Below are 19,222 nucleotides of genomic sequence, written 5' to 3' on the forward strand. Positions count from 1 at the left end.
ATAACTACTTTGCACTACTTTACCTTTATGTATTACTACAGTTTATGAACGTGTATAGAGTTTTATTTTGTACCACTAGGAAAGGTCAAACCAACGATGGAAAACAATCAAATGCCACCTGGGAGTTTAAACTTCCTTTTTATTCCATTTTTCCATCGCTGGTGTCACCATTCCTCCCCATCGATCCCCATCTGTTTGTTTTTTTCTCCTTACCATCATCATTACGTAACTCATGCACGTATCCATCGCCGTCACTCTCATCATCATCATACTCTTCGCGGCGGTGGCTCATGCTGCCAGAACCCTTACCGTCCAGGAAGCTCAGGTGAGCGAAACAAGAAGTGGTCAAGAACTCCGACAGCTTTCCTGTCTGGATCCTGGAGACAAAAAATGTCCGTTATCCTCTGGTGTTTATCAGTTCAATACCTGTTGACCAATGTTTACTTTGTGTTTAAATGTCCTCTCCCTATCATTAAAACCCCTGTATTCACAGAAGCAATACATGGGTCCCCCATTTTAGCCTCACTCAGGGACGGACTGACAATCTGTGCGTTCGGGAAAAGTCCAAAAAAAAGTCTAATAAAGTGATATTAACAGCTAACAGCAGGGGGCGCTAATACGATTACTTATATGCTACGTGTAAAAAAAAAAAAAAAAAAAAACGGGGAACGAGGAAGAAGAGTAGGCCTACTAGTCTGGCTATCACCAGACCACAGCTAGTAGAAAATGTAAGGAGAAAGGTGGATGGGAAAAATTCAAAGAAAAGAGGGCCAAGTCTCTCGAGACTGATGCAACAAAAGGCAAAAAGCTCACAGAGCTATTTGGTTGCAGTGCAACAGCGAGCAGCAGCAGTAATGTTGTGGGGCTAGTCCTTGACGACCAAAGCAGCACTGCATCACTTAGCCAGAGTGTAGAGGACCAAGTGGAAGTTGAGCCTGAGCATACACAGCCTGATCATGATGAGGGACAGACAGTAGAGTTAATTTCACATCAGCAAGAGGTACTGGCTGATGAATGAATCTTAGCAAATTGCATAGTCATGGGTGTGCATCATGATTATTATTATTATTATTATTATTATTAATAAACTTAACATGTTTAATAATTTCTGTTAATCTGAAACATTAAACGCGTTAGAAATTAATCGTGGGTTGACTGCGATTTCACTTCGTTGTATATGAGAGGTTGTAGTGAGCTCACTTTTGCTGCTAAGATGAAGACTGTGGTATTGAATTAAATGGGAAAACATCAGGCATGCATTGGTACCACTCTAAACGTGCTAACAAACAGGGAAGGGGGCTAAATAATTCACCAAATTTAACCAAAAGTTTAACCAAAAACATCTTAGCTTGCACGTTCTGTCTGTCTTCCATCAGAGTGCAGTTGTTTTTGTTCAGGTACAGCAAGTAGCCTACTTTATCTCTGAAAGTGTTGTCAGTACTACTCTGTACTGTTTTATAATTATAGGTTTGTGTAATTTGGGGTTTCTGTAGCCAGTGACATTTCCTTATTTGTATTTTATTTGCAATGCAGATGTAATGGCATTGTAGATTTTTTGTTTTTATTTGAAGGCTGAGGCTTCATTAATAAACACAACCCCAATTATCATCATTGGTTTTGAGATGTTACTTGCTGTGAATACCTTGTCTGATAGGCTACAATATTGTGGCATAGTATCAGGACATCCTGGCTAGTGTGTCGCGCACGGCTAGGGTCGAATGGCTGTACGATGGGCCTATTTGGGAGGAAGTCCAGGGCTGTTTTTTTTAGCACCAGTCCGTCCCTGGCCTCACTCCACTGGCTGCCCGTACATTTTAGGATCCACTTTAAAATTCTTTTATTTGCTTTAAATCCCTCAATGGCTTTGCCCCACTCTACATCTCTGAGCTGCTACACCCGTATACACCAACCCGTTCTCTCAGGTCAGCTGATCAACTGCTCGTGAGTGTCCCCAAAACTAAGCGTAAGCTCAAAGGGGGCCGTGCCTTTGCTGTGGCAGCTCCTCAACTGTGGAACGATCGTCCTCTGCCCATTAGACAGGCCTCTTCACTGTCGGTTTTTAAATCTCGTCTTAAAATCCACCTCTTCTCCTTGGCCTTTGACATTTTGATTTTATTGTTTTACTGTATGGCTGTCTTCTCTTGTTTTACTGTATGTCTCTTAACTTGTTTTATTTGTATTCTGTTTGTATTTTATGCCTGTGTGAGTTATGTACTTCATGTCTTTATTTATTCTTCCGTACAGCACTTTGGTCAACTTTGGTTGTTTTAAAGTGCTCTATAAATAAAGTTTGATTGATTGATTGATTGATTAATGGGACATGACCTCCTTGGTATCCTCTGTAAAAAAAAAAAAAAAAAAAATCACCTTGCTCCTCCAAAATATCCATCCTGTAGTTTCTTCAGTGTGGCCAACACTACAGGGTCCAAGTTTGTGTGCTCATCAGCTGAAACACACACAAAAAACATACACTCTGCTCAACACAAACACAAAAATCTAAATTTTCAATACAGACCGTAACATCAATAAAGCAGATGGGCTGCTTCATGTAACATTAACCCTATTCTCCCCTTCAGTCTTACAATGGACATAAAGCATCTTCAACACATTTCCAACACTTTTTAAGGCGTTATGTTTAGTGATTGTGTGTGTGTGTGTGTGTGTGTGTGTGTGTGTGTGTACTTACTCAGCATAGTCTGTGAAATGGGAAAAGTGACGGTGGGTCGTCCGGTCATCCTCCATCTGGATGCGAGGTAGGAGATTTCCGTCCTCAACATCTCCACGATCATTTTGTTGTCCAACGCCAAGTAGAACTGTTGGTGGTCGATGAACTGGAGGGTTTTAGGGGAGAAAAGGGGGGGGGGGGGTATGATGTAAAAAGTTTCATGACAAGTGAATTTAAAGCAATAGCATATTTCAGATTGAGGGAATGTGACAAACAGGGGAACAGAAGAAAAAAATATGCTGTTATAGGACTAATTAGTCTTTTAAAACCTTTTCAAATTGGCAAACACATGCTGTAAGTTAAAAGTCAGTGGTGGAAGAAGTACTCAGAACTTTTACTTAAGTAAAAGTAGCATTGCCAGAGTGTAGAAATACTATGTTTTAAGTAAAAAATGACAACATTTCCCTCTGAAATGTAGTAGAGAGTAGAAGAACAAAGTAGCAGAAAATGGAAATACTCAAGTACAAGTACATCAAATTTGTATATTACTGTATCACTGGATGTATGTCCTTGGATACTTTCCACTACTGGCTATAACTAACTTACCCCCAGACAATGTATGTTGTCTTACTAACCTGAGGTGTGAATGAGAAGAGGGTGTTTCTGATGGTGTAGAACTTGGAGGTTCCCAGCACTCCTATTCTCCTGTAGGGCCGTCCCGACAGACCCAGCCTCGGGTTACGACCTGCAACACAGCAGGAAAAGGATGAGTAAAGGTCCGGAGAGTAAAACAATTTTGTTCAACGTTTTTTAAGCCAAGGACCCCTTAACTGAGAGAGAGAGATGGAACAGGGCCCCCCTACTACATATTGTATATAATTAAGTTGCATAATAAGCTGGGCCTACAACGTGTGGGCGGCCTAAAGCCTTTATACATACCTTTTTAGTGCATGGTCTACTAAGCTATTAAAATATTTGTTGGCATGATGTTATAAATGTGCCACATGATAAACTTACATGTGGCACACTGAATTCTCAGGATGAACTGGATCTGTGCATGGCTACCTTAGTGACTACCTTTAGGCCAGTAAGCCTATCTTTTTTTCACAAATAGGCTGATTTATATTTGCTAATAATATGTTGGATTCGTGTTAAGACATTTTAAAAAAAAAAAGTAAACTTTCAAAAAATTGACAATAATTTGGTGGCCCTCCTGCAGTTACTCTGACCCCCTGTTGAAGATCTCTGGTGTAGATGTTAAAACTTTTTTTTCTGATGAGAGTTGCATTTTCTCAGATCGTGGACTCCAAAATCACTGAATGACTTTAATAACTTTTCTGTGCTGGGTGCAAGATATGGTCCCTTGTGTCTAAAAGACATTAGCCATTCCTTCTGTGGGTTACTGACATTGTAATTTTTTCATGTAATCTTAATGTTAAAAAGCAGTACATTTCTCTTGATTATATAAAAAAAAAGTCCTGATTTTCACCCAGAAAGAGCAAAAAGAAAATGTCCTCTGAGGTTTTACCGAGTCTGGCGTAGATGTGGCTGAGGACGCTGGAGGGCTGCACGTGGATGGGATAGATGTCAGCGACAGTTTCCACATTTATACCGTTCTTTAGCAGCAGCGCTTTAATCTCCTCAGTCTCTGCCAGAACTGACACTACGAGAGGAGAGAGAAGGTTTGAACACGCATAAAAAAACATGAACTGGTGCCACCAAAAGACAGATTTCACTAGGAGAGTCCAACAAACTAATGTGTATGGCTGGGTATCGTTTGATACAGGTACCGATACCAATACCGTGACTTCCATACCGGTTCCTGAACGATACTTTTTTTTTAAGATTATTTTTTCCCTTTATTAGAGAGTGACAGTGGATAGACAGGAAAGGTGGGACAGAGATGGGGGATGACACGCAGCAAAGGGCCGCAGGTCGGACTCAAACCTGGTCCGCTGCAAAGGACTCTGCCTACATGAGGCGCACGCTCTTACTGGGTGAGCTAGAGGTCGCCCCACGATACTTTTTTTTATACCAATTTTATAAAATCCATTTTAACAAAAAAAGAAACTACAATATTAAACATTACCAGTGGTGGAAAGTATCTAATTACAAGTACTCACGTTACTGTAATTGTAATAGTTCTTTTGTGTACTTTTACTTTTTGAAGTAGTAAAATTTGTACTTTTGTATGTAAGTATGTTTTGCTTGAAGTATTGTACTTTGCTACATTTTAAAGCACATATGTTGCAGAGTAAAAAAAACAAATGTTTTGGTATAGTTTTTGTCACTTTTTTAATTTTAATTTTAATTTTTTTTGGCTTTGTGCCCTTAACAAATCGCAAAAGACTGTGAATTTAAATTTAAATTACATGAGTATAATAAGTATAATATATATATATATATATATATATATATATATATATATATATATATATATATATATATATATATATATATATATATATATATATATATATATATATATAAATAAATAAGATATTAAAGTATATAATATATAAGAAATATAAAATCTCCCCCCTGCTGTTAAAAAGTAACTAGGTAACTTTTGCTCTGAGTAACTTTTAAATGAGCTACTTTTTACTTTTACTTGAGTAGATTTTTATACTGGTAATTCTACTTGTACTTAAGTAAAAGTTCATCAAAGTAATAATACTTTTACTTCAGTAGAATATTTTTGTTACCCTTTCCACCTCTGCACATTACGGCCAAAATCTTTTTATTTATGTTTCAGCTCCTACTACGTGAGCCCCGTCTCTGTGTGTAACGTAGAAGTTTTCCTGGGTGTTTTCTATGACGTGTAACGTTAGACAGCCAATCACAGACATTATTAGATCTTGGTAGAAACATGCTGCGTGCTTATTGGCTCACTGATGCTGATGAGATTTACTCCTTAGGTATTGAAATTTGGTATTGAATGACGATGCTTTTATCGATACTCGATACTTTAGAGGCAATTCGGTTGGTACCTAAAAGAATTGAATTCGGTAGACAGCCCTACTAATGTGGGACTGAAACAACACACTGAAATCATATTAAGTGTGCCGTTAACTCACCCTGTACGACCACATCCGGCTTTGGGACGGTGGAGAAACGTCGGTTAAGAGGGTCGATCTCTCCGGGGGCAAGAAATCCCTTCAAAAATGAGACAGAGCTTAAAAAAGTCACAGTCCCGAATTCAACGAGAATTTGGTTTGTTATTTGCATAAATTGAGAACAAACAAACAAGTCAAAATTAAGCCAACAGGTAAACTTTACTTCATTTAAAGGATTAATCAGCATTTTAAAAGCAGTGTGCCGTATTCTTCAATTGTCTGACAGGAGATTACCTCAGGAAACATAATAAGTGAAATCAATTACTAATTACAATTAGAAAAATAAATACATTTGTTTAGCATTTAATAAAAACACACATAACATACATGCTGTTCATTAATGAAATAAAGAAAGACAACAGTGCAAAAGTAATAAGTTTATGTAAAAAATACAAAATAATTACAAAGCTGCTTAAAAAAAAAAAAAAAAAAAAAAGTCCTTATTAGTAGCTTAAAAGTTTCCTGGTATTAAAGATATAGTGCGTAGTTTCTGTCTCCCACATGAGGAATTCTAAGTAATGACAACAAAACTGTCTACGCGTCCACATGATACAAGCCTTCCGTGATCGCGCACTCCCCCCCCCCCATGCAGTTGCTAGTAGCCAAGGAGGACAGGGAGGATTAAAAAAACATGATGGACAGAAGAGGTAATTATCTTAGCTCGAGTTTCTGCGTGCCAAAGTCACCAGACGACACCATTTTCTAAACACAGCCGTACTGAGAAATACAGAGAGAGTTGTGTGGAACTTTTTTAGTAACTTATTTGGCAACTGCTTGAATGTAACGGACGTTCATTAATATAAAAAAAAAAGTTTTTGAAGCTTTAACTTCCCATTTTTTCTAGAAAATAATCCACCCGTAGTGTGTTATTATTCATCAACTGAAGGATGATTTAGCTAGTGACACGACGGCTCACCTCAGCCAGAAGGTTTCCAAGGATGTACAGAGACTGTCCCCATTTCAGAGGACATTTGCCCATCGGCACCCTCTCCACAGAGTGAGGGTTCAAATACTCCTCCTCCACCTGTTTGCATTGAAAACAAACATGAAACATGAAAAATGTTGCATAAATAATAGCAGATACAATAAAAACCCTCTGCAAACTATTCATCTGAGTGAGAACAAAGGAATTATAAAGTTCAGAAATAAACAATATGAGCAGATTTTCACAGTATCCAAGTAGGGCTGGGTATAGTTTACATTTCTTTTTTTTTTTTTTTTTTATAGGATAGCGATACCAATACTGTGACTTCGATAGCGGTTCCTGAACTTTTTTCGATACCAATTTTATAAAATCCATTTTCACAAAAAGAAATTACAACATTACGCACAAATCTTTTTATTTATGTTTCAGCTCCTACTACGTGAGCCCGTCTCTGTGCGTACCGTAGAGTTTTTCCTGCGTGTCTCTACGACGTGTAACGTTAGACAGCCAATCACCTGCATTATTAGATCTGAAGCATGCTGCATGCTTATTGGCTCACTGATGCTGATGAAATTTGCTTCTTGGGTATTGAAATTTGGTATTGAATGGCGAGGCATTTTTCAATACTCGATACTATAGAGGCAATTCGGTCGTTGCCTAAAGCGGGATTTATGGTCCTGCGGAGGCTCCACGCAGAGCTTTCTCCGTAGCCTACGTAAGTGGCCTATAGTTTATACTGGTGCGTTGGTGTGTGTGTTGATCTCTTTAAGAGAATAGCAGCGCCGGCATGTGTGTGTGTGTGTGTGGTGAGTGAGTGGTAGAGCGAGTGAGAGACTGACGGTGGTTAGCTTCGGAGTGAGTAGCGACTCTAGAGTCATAGTGAGAGAAACAAAGTGTCTCCCTTGTGCTTTCTGACAACAGTGGGAAATCTGTGGCAGGAAAAGTTAACCTTCTCCTTGATTCCATGTTGTTTATGGAGAAAGAAAACCAGGAAATGAGTAGGGGGAAATGCAACGCTACCAAGCCACAGCCGAGCGACGTGCGTCGTCAGGCTACGGCGTAGGGTCCATGTCCCGTAGATTTAACGCAGAAGCATAAACAAAGCTTAAAAGTATTGAATTTGGTACTGTCTCATCCCTGCCTCCAAGCCCTGCATTTAAGTGAGGGTTCCTGCTTTTTATTGACAATACAGAACTCTGATCAACATCTTATAAAAAGTTCACAATGGCATCAAGAATGTCTGCACCTTCCCTAAAAGGCATTACCTTATCTGGGGGGACACTGTAGAGCTCTGGCAGCAGTCGTATCCCGTCTTTCTGTTTGATCAGGATGCCCTCCAGAGCCTCCTGGTACTCCTGCACCTGGATGAGTTTATATCAAACATTTACACCGTCAACATCCACAGAGGCGTGTGTACATACTGTCAAAACATGATGCTTGGAAACACACACTGATGTAAATTACCTGCTCAGGGCTGTTGATAAAGATGCCATCCAGTATGAGGTAGGTCCAGAACAGCGGCCACTCGCACTCAATGTTTTCAAACAGCTTCAGTTCTGCAGACTCGTAATACAGACGGTTTGGATCCTGGGGATCAAATTACAGCAGAATATAATAATGTGGATGTGATATTCTATTGATCCCTGAAGGGGCATGTTATAGAGTTCTCTATGAGAAGGTCGACCCTGCTGCACAAATAATAATTCACACAAGCTCTGAGTCGGACTGAGGAAAGACGGATATAAAGTTATTCTTTATACTAGTGTTGCTGGAGTTTGGACCCTTAAAGACTTTGAGACAATTTCTGTTCTTCGTGCCATGGGGAGGTTGTGCCAGAAATCTGCATTTCTGTAACTCTGAGAACTCCAGGAAATGTTCTGCAGAGCACACATATTCAACTTTACCACTTGGCTGTCACACACACTGATAACTGGAAGCATCTCAGTATAACCAACATTTAGCACGTACACATTGGTCACTCAGCAGCTCTACAAGGCAATGAGACACCACAGCAGTAGATGTTAAATAAGTAAGTGTTGAGACGTGTGTGAAATTGTTGTTCATTAATTAGCCTTTTAACCTGGTCTGCTTCCTAAAACAGAAGAGCAGTTTGTTCATATGATACACTCTTCAAATTGTGTTTGTCTCTATTTTTCTAATAATCCAAAATGTCAGACATTTAAGGTCTACCCTGTCTTGACAAAAAGATGATGGACTGTGAAAACACCAGGGACAACAATGGAAGTAAGTCCAGGACTTTATTGTAGTCTAATATATTATAATGTTCAATGAAATAAAAAAATAAATAAAAAACCAAACAGCATGACTAAAAGCCTAACATATGAAAATATGAGCATAAAGTGCAGAGAGAAGTTTAAGAATGTATTTTTAACTACTCTGACAACCTATTTTCTATCCAAAGAGAGAAAAGGTGAAGACCTTTTGCTACAGTCGATTAAACCAAACGGCCTCCTCCAAGTTCCCATTACGTAAGAGCTAAGCAATGCTGACTGTGACATATGGCTCCAACAGCCAGAGCAGCCCCACTCTGGCCTCTGTGACCAGACGCGTTCATTCATTTAGCCTTCTGCTTAATGTAGCTGTGTCTACTAAGAGCTGCTGAGGTTCATAAGAAAATAAGGAGGAAAATGACTGAAAAGAAGAAGGGAGCTTAAACCTTTAAACAAGAGTCACAATTTTCCTTGAACAAGCCAGAAATAGTCAAAACTGAAGAGGTTTTGGCATTTAATGATGAAAACATGAAACAGAGAGGCCACGTAAACTTTGGACTAAGTGAGTCAAATATTGTATATAAAGCCCTTACGGCTAGACTTCGTTGAGATATTAAATAAATTAGATATGTACTTTTCAAAGGACCCTGAAAAAATTACTTCAATGTTGAAAATTACTGCTTTTCTGTCAATGGTGTGATTATTATTGACATTTTCCATTTTTAAGTTTCTTTTAAGTCCTCCCGGCTCCTACCACCCATTGTTTTATGTAAGCACTGTACATCTTACCTCTCCCAAACTGTATTAAGTTCCTGTCGTCTTTATGTTTGAAAAAAACAAAACAAAAAATGGACAGCAGAGAAAAGAAACAGATATTGCTCTGCTGTGGTAAGATAAAAAAAAAATTTGAAAAAAGAAAGAAACAGAGGCCATGGAATAACATACTGTATTCCTCCACTGCTTATGTGAACAAAGTGAATTAAATGGATTAGCATAAACCATAACAAGTGGTTTACCTCTTTAGGTGTTTTGTGTCCGTCTCTGAGAAACCTGCAGCAGCCGTATCGACCCTGAACAGACCAAGAGAGGAAGTCAGCAATCACACAGCGTGCTACCGTGGGAAGTACATCTTTTTGCTATCTCACTGCACTTCTCTGCACCTGCAGTTTAGAGATGATCTCCTCCTTGGTCATGTTGACGATGCTGATGTCATCCACAGCGAAGGCGGGGTACGAGATGATCGCCAGGACTCCGGCGTCCACCTCTTTAGAGATGGACGCTCTGGGTAACATCGAGGTCAGGATGGACTGATGAGGGAGGAAGGAAAGTGGGAATCAAAGCTGCTTCTCCACATCGAAGATATAATTCAGGGTTTCACCAAGTCAAAATTTAAGACTTTTTACTTGACTTTTTGACCTATATCACAACATCAAAAACAAAGTCAGATGTCAGAGTCCGTAAACATTGTCTGAAAGAATTCCTTTGATTTCCTCATTGGCATTATAGGACTGGTGTCAAGACTGGCTGCGATCTAAGCTGCATGTTGGTCTCATTTGTAGTCGTAATACAGTGACAATTATATTTGGACTAGCGACAAAAAGAACTACAACAACACAGAATAAAAAATAAAAACAATATTCTAAAAGCGCTGCAGGAACATTTCAATGAGCATTAGAGGTAGTGTTACATTGACGTGGGAAAACTAAGACCTGTTTAAAATTATTTAAGACCTAGAACACAATACTTCAGCGAATGTAAGACTTTTTATGCATAACATTTTCATTTAGAAATGTTAGACTTTTTTTAAGACTTTTTAAGACCCCACAGAAACCCTGTAATAATATTTGTCATCTGTGTGTGTGTGTACCTGGCAGTGCTGTATGTCGTCAGCCAAAGCGTGGACGACAGATCCAGGTCCTCCTTTTGCTCCGAACAGGTTGAGCTCGTCCAAAGCCTCCAGAGCTGCCTGGAGGACGTACAGCAGTCATATTCAAATTTGTTTATTAGGATAAACCCCTTGAGATGTATCATCTCATTTTAGAGGGGGGTCCCAACATATTACACAATCATTACATAACAACAGAGGAGTGAAAGAAAATAAAATAAAAATACAATAGCAATACGACAACGTACATACAAAAAGCAACCAAACAAAACAAATTACAACACGTGCATACGTTCATCACCCTCGTTAAAAACAAGACAGCAGTATAGTAAATTTACTGTACTAAACTTTAAATATTTCCATTTCATGCTACTTTGTACCACTACATCTCAGAGGCAAATATTGTACTTTTTGCTAGAGTGAAAGATCTGAATATTTCCTCCACCGCAGCATAAAGTACACATACCGTAGATAACAACAGCAGTAGCATTCATGCAGAAAAGCGTAAATAAAGGTTTATCTTGTTCCCAGATTTTTACAGAAATCCACTGTTTGGTATAAAATATATTGCTCCTGGGATTATGTTTTCATGACATAATCCAGGTTACGTTATACAATTAATTAGAAAATAAATAAATAAAAAAAGATTCAAGCTCCCTCAAGAGGAAATTACATTTTTCACTCTGTTGTTATCTTACACATTACAGATGTCAGAGCGAGGGGCTGCCCATGGCTTGCTCAAGGGCACCTCGGCAGTGCCCAGGAGGTGAACTGGTACCTCTCCAGCTATCAGTCCACACTCCGTACTTACATACCATACGGGGGCCGAGCTACTGCCGCCCCCACCAATAACAACATGGAATAACTGGAGCAGGGATCGCCTGTCTCTTTCCAAAGTCTTAAATTAAATTAAATTAAATTGTGTGTGTGTGTGTGTGTGTGTAAGCGTATACACTTATTAACTATCTCTTTTCTTTCTTTTACTTTTACCATGGATCTGACTGAACTGAACAATTTCCCTGAGGGGATAAATAAAGTATTCTGAATCTGATTGTGTGTGTGTGTGTGTGTGTGTGTGTGTGTTTGTGTGTGTACTGGGTACGACGAGTACTGTGTTATTTTGGAGTGAGAAGCCATTCCTGGGGGACCACTGAGAACCTGACACCTCTTGTATGCTGCGGGCCAAGGACGGAGCCGGGGTCGTGCACAGAGAGAGAAAGTTTCCTATTGTGTGAAAACTTCCTCACAAGCATCAGGATTTGTAAGGAGTGAGACGAGACTTTTTTTATGTGATAACATTTTTTAAATATCCAATAACATAAAAAAACATGTTCCTATTAAGCTAAAAATGACTCCTAATTCTTTGAGAGCGATTTCAACTGAAGGATTTTATCCGACAGCAGCATTATATTTATCTACACTGACATCAGGAAGTATTGGTGCTGCTGTGTTTGCTACTTTCAGCACCAAAACAAAGTCCCTCCATCTGACCCTGAGTCCGTTTGGAGAGTCTGGGCCGTCTAAAGGTCAGCTTAAAGGCCGCCGCAGTGACTAGACACCTTCCACTGAGCCAGAGATTTTTTACTGGAGCACCTGTTCTGTCTCTGTGGAGGGAAGCTCTGCTCTCACTCAGCGCTCCGGCTGTTTTCTCCTCCATCTACTGTACCTCTTCCCACCACTCTCCTCACTCTAATATCGCACTCAGTCAAGTCAAACAGTGTGTTTCTACACATATCTTTCACATCACGTCTCAATCTCAATATTCTTGGACAATTATGTACAATACTTACTCAGTTACATGAGCGATATCTGTTATTTATTCACTGCTGGTACTTATATTTATACTGTACTTTATTTATGTTGACACTGCACTACAATACCATTTGTACAATCCATTGTTTAAGCAACATAATCTTTTAACCCAATCTTACTTTTTAACCTAATTTTACTTTACTTCTATTTAACTTTTTATTTTCTGCACTGTAGCTATGTCACTTTTATACACGTATTGACTATCTCTTTTGTTCCTCATTCATTTACCTTAAATCTGACTGAACAATTTCCCTGAGGGGATAAGTAGAGTGTTCTGAATCTGTGTGTGTGTGTGTACGGTGTGTGTGTGCGTGCATGTGTGCGTATTAACAACCTTGGCCATGCCTATAGAGCTGGCGTTAATCTCAGTGATGCCCTGGTTGGTTTTGTCTCCTCTCTCCCACATCCCATAATCCTGTGAGGAACCAGAAAAGAAGAAGACAGCATAAATGTGACATGAACGGCTCCAGAAAAGACCTCCAGAAAATGAATCACCAATTATTAAACTGGATCCAGGAATGGAAGGGTTCAGTTTAGAGAGGCTTTGTCCTTTAAGTGATTTTGTTTTGACAATGAACAAACACTTACAGCCACTTTGTAAGCCGCCTCAATGTAGAACATTAGATTCTGAACTACGTCCACTTCATCTTGGGTGTAGACAATATGGAGACCTGGTACACACACAAAGACAGTACCAGACAACTTATTAAGGTATTCCACGGTTAAAGTTACAGTCTCGGAGATCTCGTTTCATTCCATTTGGCGACAACTTGAAGCAGTTTGACTTAAGGCACTGACAGACCAACCCGATTATCAGCCGTCGGACAGTCTGGCGAGGTCGGTGACTCGAGTCTGTTCGGTGTGTTCCGTGCCGTCGTCAGTCAGAGGAGCCGTCGGCGTTCATTTGGGCCGATTTGACTTGTTAAATCGGCCAGTGGGCAGTCGGACTCAATGATCGATCTGATTGGTGGAGTGCTAGACCTTGACTAGCGTATCAGTGCACGAGAAAACCGGAGCTGACAACGCCAGTATCTTCTTATTACTAGCCGTCGTATTTTCTTCCGTTCAGCGAGTAATGACAACAACAATCCTTCTTGACTACTATCAACGCTCTCTGATGAAAACAATGACTGACGACAGCGTGCTCTGTGTTTACTAGGTCTAGAGAGATGTTCCGTCATTTCCGGGTTTAATTTTTTGGGCGACAATACAGATTAGCGCCGCCTGAGAACGTACGCTCAAGTCGGCGTTGCTTCAGTGTGTTCCGAGGCACTTTTTTGGCCGACTCGGGGAGATGGGAGCCGACTGATCAGTCCGACTGCCTTTTCTGCCGACGGTTGGCCGTCGGGTTGGTGCGTCAGAGCCTTAAAGTGCTCAAACTGGGTCTCGATTAAAACTTCAACCTAACCTGTTCACAAAAGGTATTGTTAACTGATGTATTGATGAAGACTAAAACAAGACTAATGTGTCAACTGTTTTTGTGGGTTTTCTTGATAAAGACAAGATGTTTCGTAGAGTAAGAATTGATACAGACAGACAGGCTGAAGATTAAAAAAACATAAATTAAAACTCACACTTTTCTTTTCAAATCTAAAAATAGCTGTCAAAACTAGCACATGCTGAAACACATTTTTGTTGTTTGTCGTAGCTGAAGGTAAGACAAAACATGTATCAGGTATAACAGGTAATTCAAGTATATACTGTAGATATACTGCAAAGATTCATCAATATTTAATATGCAAAAATGTCTCTCTTTTGCACATTTACCGGATGCGGTCATCTGAGCGAGGAAGAGCAGGAAGAGTGAGGTGGCGTCGACCTGCAGGTGACCCCACTGGTCGTCCCCGACAACCGGAGCACAGGTCTTGGTGTTGTACTTGGCATGGAGTGAGTCTGAGGTACTTCTGCTGTATTTAAACTTCTCCACCTTACCCAGCTACAGGAAAGTGAAAACGTATCAAACGATAGAAATCACGAGGAGGCAAATAAAGCTGAATAAACATGATGCAGTTGTGATCAATATGGAGGATATTTTAAGTATCAAAGCAGTAACTTATACGGATATGCGAGGGATTGGGCAATAACACAACATATACTAGGCCTGCACGATTCGGGGAAAAAATATGAATCATTTTTTTGCTTAGAATTAATATCACGATTTTCTGCCACGATTTTTTTCTCACCAAGTGTAATGTTTATTGCGCACATGAACCATGACAAAACAAAACAAATTGGCAGTATCAAACATAGATTTTTTTTTTGGCACCTATAGCACATTGCGCATCACTACAAACCTGTAAACATAGAGGCTTCAATGAATAAAGAAAATAAAGTACATACTGGCCATTTAAGTACAGTAGGCTACCAGAAATAGTGACATATAACGCATTGAACTAAATATGGCCCTGATACAGGCTCTATCTGAACTCCTTGAACATGTCTTAACATAATTAAAACATGTCAATGTCAAATGTTTTCAATAAATTAATTGGAGAATTTTTTTAAATTTTTTTTTAATAACGATTTATCATGCAGGCCTAACATATACCATGAGATTATTGTTTGTATTGTGATAAACATCCTTTAATGTCTCAGACTGTATTACAAAGTACGTCTTGCAGGCAAAATATGCATCAACGTGATGAAGAACCTGGATTTTTCAGGAATTTCATTCTCATTACATGTGCTTATTTTATCTACAGTTTCATAGTTGAATCTTCAGAAAATGGATCAGATGAAAGGTGCTACAGTATATATACTGCAACAAAAGCATGTTGCCTGTTTACAACTTTGGTTGGGTTGCTTGTAGTGATGAACCCACATATTCAGACCATACCAGACTATTTTATATATTCTTGCACGATTGTCATCATACGATTGTATAATGACAATATGATGAGGAATTACTAACTGTTACCTCATCAGACTCATGCAACGCATAGGTTACGCCACAACATGCATGAATACAGATTGAGAAGAACAAATTACATTTAACTAAAACTTTTCCAAATCTGGTAGCAGAACTCTTCTCTATCATGAGAAAAAGTAGGAATAAATAAATAAATTAGGCTTAAAAAAAAGGTGCATTAGCTGAGGTTTAACTTCTACTTTTATTCACTGCTGTAGCTGGGACACTGACCAACTCTTGTGTTTACTGCTCATCCTGTCCAGTGTGTCTTTGTATGTGTGTGAGAGAAAGAAACAGAGGAAAAGGTGTATGTCAAAAACATTTTCTAGAGCTCAAGAGTACAGCAAAATAAGAAAGGTTGTCAAAAATTACTTTGAGATACAAACCTGCCTCATTATGCACTGAAGGATGCCTCTCATTAGCTTCACCACACTCTGGAGAAAGAGAGAGAAATGGCTGAATGTCAGCATTTTAAAAACACATTGTTCCTGGTGTTCAGGCAGAGAAACATGAGACCCGAATCAGCAGAGAGAAACACTCTGCACTGGGACTGAAGTAAGTCCCACTATCTTCTTTTTCATAAGCCCAAACACAGACACACAGGGCTGGGCAATATATTGATATTATATCGACATTGATGTATGAGGCTAGATATCGTCTTAACTTTTGTATATCGTCATATTGATATGTCACAAGTTGTAGGAGCCACATACTGTATGTTGTTTATGGTCTCATTTATATTATTTATTGATTATTATATACACATATACACAGAAGCCAAGTATGGATCTATTATTATTATTAACTATTACTGCTTGACAATGCAGCAATAAAACTGAATTGAGAAATGTATCTTTTTAGATAAAACAGATGTTGACCAAGTTTCCTTTTGGGGACATCATTTGAAATTGGGAATAATTTGAAGTTGGAAAAAAGGTAATGAATTGCAATATATCGCGCAATATCGCAATATGTTTAAAATCGCAGTAATATCGTATCGCGATATCGTATCGTGAGGCCTCTGGTGATTCCCACCTCTAGTAAAGTGATGTCATTTTCTGAACTTACCAGACTGTTCTAGCTGTTTTATTATGTACCTTTACCCACTTAGTCACTGTATCCACATTATTGGTGATTATATATAATCAACAATCAAAATCTTAACACAATGGGTTAAGATTTTGTGAAAGCCCCAGTAGTCAACAGTACATTATCGCTGCAATATCCTCATCGATGTATTTGGTCAAAAATATTGTGATAATTGATTTTTTTTTTTAACCATATGGCCCAGCTCTACAGACACACTTACCTGCTCCAGTTCGTAGGCCTTGGCCTTGTCTTCGTCCCTGTCGGCGTTCTTCCTGTAGGCCAGACTGAGCGCCCACACAGACAGGACGCAGTAAACATTGTCTCTGACCCAGGAGTGAGACTGTTCAGTGCTGCCCGGCAGAAGACCTGTCACTGGATCCTGTCAGACACACACACACACACACACACACACACACACACACACACACACACACACAGAGGGGTCAAAGGTCACAGGTCGGCAGTTAACACAAACAAATAAGACGCTTCCGACACTGTGATGTAGAGGTGAACTGCTTCAGGGGCTCCACATTTACTTGTGCAGCTCAACAGAATATATAGCTAGAATATTTTGTTTTAATTTTAGTAAAACAGCCTGGGAATTGATATGTTTATTTTGAAAAAAGAAAACTGGTTATAATTCATAAAATTTAAAGTCAAAAGGGGATTATATTTGGCATGCAAACAATTTAGTTTAACTGTTGTAGTATTACTTTGAGGGACAAGTGCATGTTTGCATTGTCCCCCTTTTTTCGTTTTCATTTAGTAATCCTTGAACTAGGACTGCAAGTAACTAATAGTTATCATTGGTTAATCTAATTATTTTCTCAATTGATTCTATAAATTAAGTCTATAATATGTGAAAAAACTACTTCACAAGACTAAGAAAAAAGCAGGTATACACACATGAGAGAAGGTGGCGTCTGTGAAATTTTCAAATTGAGGGTCTAAATGTATAGGGTGTTGTATGTTGTACAGATTGTATTGTTATTGCCACCTAAAAGTCAAACAAATATCAATATAGTTGCTCTACATCAACTAATCGTTTCAGTTTTTACATAACTCATATCCAAGCTGTTCCCAGCACCAGAGGACTTCATTTACTACAAACTGTGATTGTCTTGTTGTAGCAGAAAATACAACTTTTGGTTGAGTTGGAACATAAAATAAAATAAATCTATTAAGACACATCTGCTCCTTTCAAAAATAAAAAGTAATTTTTCTGCGAAAATTAGTTTTAAAAGTATTAGCTTTAAATAAGGTATTTTCTCAATCCACATCAGTTTAGAGAATCTACTTATGTAAATGTGCAACCATAACTACATTACCCATAAGCTCAGTTGTTTCTTTTTGTAAATAGAGACAGCAATCCTTCACAACATCAAAATACACATGCAGATGAGGAAATAAGAAAGTTGAAACTATGCAGCTCGCTGAGGAACTGCAATAAAATGTCATCTTTGTGTACCATATTTAATATATCTTTTCCCTCTCTGTAACTGCTGTTGGTCAAGAATAGCCACTAAATAATAATTTCTCCTGATGTTTAAGTTATAAAATGTCACTTTTATTACAGCTAACTGAGACATAATGGCAGTATTTCGTCATCAAGATGAGTTTCATCATTAACAGAGAGGAATGTGGCTTCTGGGTAAGTTGCACAAATACACCAGCAAGAAAGTCAACATGATGGACCTTCTTCTTTGTGTAAAAGTGAGTGTAACTAGGGTGATTTATGTGTTAAGAGTAGCGCGTGTCTGGTTATTTTACTAATGGAATGGACTGTTGAAAGACTACACACTGCAGATCTCTGGCTAAGACATATATTACCCCCAGAAGAACAGACAGATAGATTTACTGTCAACACATTTTCTTACTCTTTATCAACTGCTGCAGCAAGCCTCGGCTCTCAGTGAGCACATTTGATGGTTAGTGCAGTGATCCATCTGAGCAGTGAGCTGTATGCTGACTGGTAGCCATTTGGGACAGATTCAAAAAGGTGAAAGAGTTTGTCTTTTTCAATATTCCATTTGTTTCTACAGAACTACAAATGTAGAGGCCAGATAATTGAAAACCCCTGGGACCAGAGTTGGTTTGCGTCCAACGGTTGAGGATCAAACTCGGATCAGAACTTTCACACCTTTTCCTCTCCACCTTGGTGTCTTTATGGACTTTACAACAATCTAAAATCCAACATGCAACCATTACAAGAAGTGCAAGGGTTTGATTTGTGTTCTCAGTGTTTTCTGGATGGAGTTAGTGTGTGTTGGTTTTGGTTTCCTTCTGCAGTTCAAAGACACACGTCAGATGTGAAATACCCTTTACAGAGAGTCTGAGTCCTGCCCCCTTACCGAGCCTCTATTCCACGAGCATCTAACAGATTCATTGGATTTTCTCTATTTGTGTCTTCAGATTCCAAATACTTTTTGTAACCTGCTGTCCTACAGGAAGACACGGAAAATATGTGAGGGGTATGTGTTCTTGTACTATCTTTGTGAGGACCAATTTGAGTTCTAGACCTTACGAGGACTTTTTTGTCCGGTCCTCACTTCTTTAAAAGACCATTTGAGGGTTTAAATGTATGTTTAGAT

At 38.9% G+C, this 19,222-nt stretch overlaps 1 protein-coding gene across 20 annotated transcripts in view; it reads right to left on the bottom strand.

Moving 5' to 3' along the window:
- Positions 1 to 19,222, bottom strand: part of phka1a (phosphorylase kinase, alpha 1a (muscle)) — a 36,574-nt gene that overhangs the window by 16,216 nt on the left and 1,136 nt on the right. For all 20 annotated transcript variants that reach the window (XM_031304063.2, XM_031304062.2, XM_031304061.2 and 17 more), the window contains exons 2-18: positions 16,852 to 17,010; positions 15,929 to 15,976; positions 14,402 to 14,570; positions 13,223 to 13,305; positions 12,969 to 13,049; positions 10,805 to 10,903; positions 10,098 to 10,244; positions 9,954 to 10,007; positions 8,171 to 8,293; positions 7,972 to 8,067; positions 6,698 to 6,805; positions 5,743 to 5,821; positions 4,194 to 4,328; positions 3,301 to 3,410; positions 2,687 to 2,831; positions 2,368 to 2,446; positions 214 to 377 (exon numbers count right to left, since the gene is read on the bottom strand). In XM_031304063.2, coding sequence (XP_031159923.1) covers positions 214 to 377; positions 2,368 to 2,446; positions 2,687 to 2,831; positions 3,301 to 3,410; positions 4,194 to 4,328; positions 5,743 to 5,821; positions 6,698 to 6,805; positions 7,972 to 8,067; positions 8,171 to 8,293; positions 9,954 to 10,007; positions 10,098 to 10,244; positions 10,805 to 10,903; positions 12,969 to 13,049; positions 13,223 to 13,305; positions 14,402 to 14,570; positions 15,929 to 15,976; positions 16,852 to 17,010 — 1,879 coding nt within the window. The remainder of the gene's footprint in view (positions 1 to 213; positions 378 to 2,367; positions 2,447 to 2,686; positions 2,832 to 3,300; positions 3,411 to 4,193; positions 4,329 to 5,742; positions 5,822 to 6,697; positions 6,806 to 7,971; positions 8,068 to 8,170; positions 8,294 to 9,953; positions 10,008 to 10,097; positions 10,245 to 10,804; positions 10,904 to 12,968; positions 13,050 to 13,222; positions 13,306 to 14,401; positions 14,571 to 15,928; positions 15,977 to 16,851; positions 17,011 to 19,222) is intronic.

Source organism: Sander lucioperca, chromosome 17 (genome assembly GCF_008315115.2).
Source record: "Sander lucioperca isolate FBNREF2018 chromosome 17, SLUC_FBN_1.2, whole genome shotgun sequence".
NCBI classification, from domain to species: Eukaryota; Metazoa; Chordata; class Actinopteri; order Perciformes; family Percidae; genus Sander; species Sander lucioperca.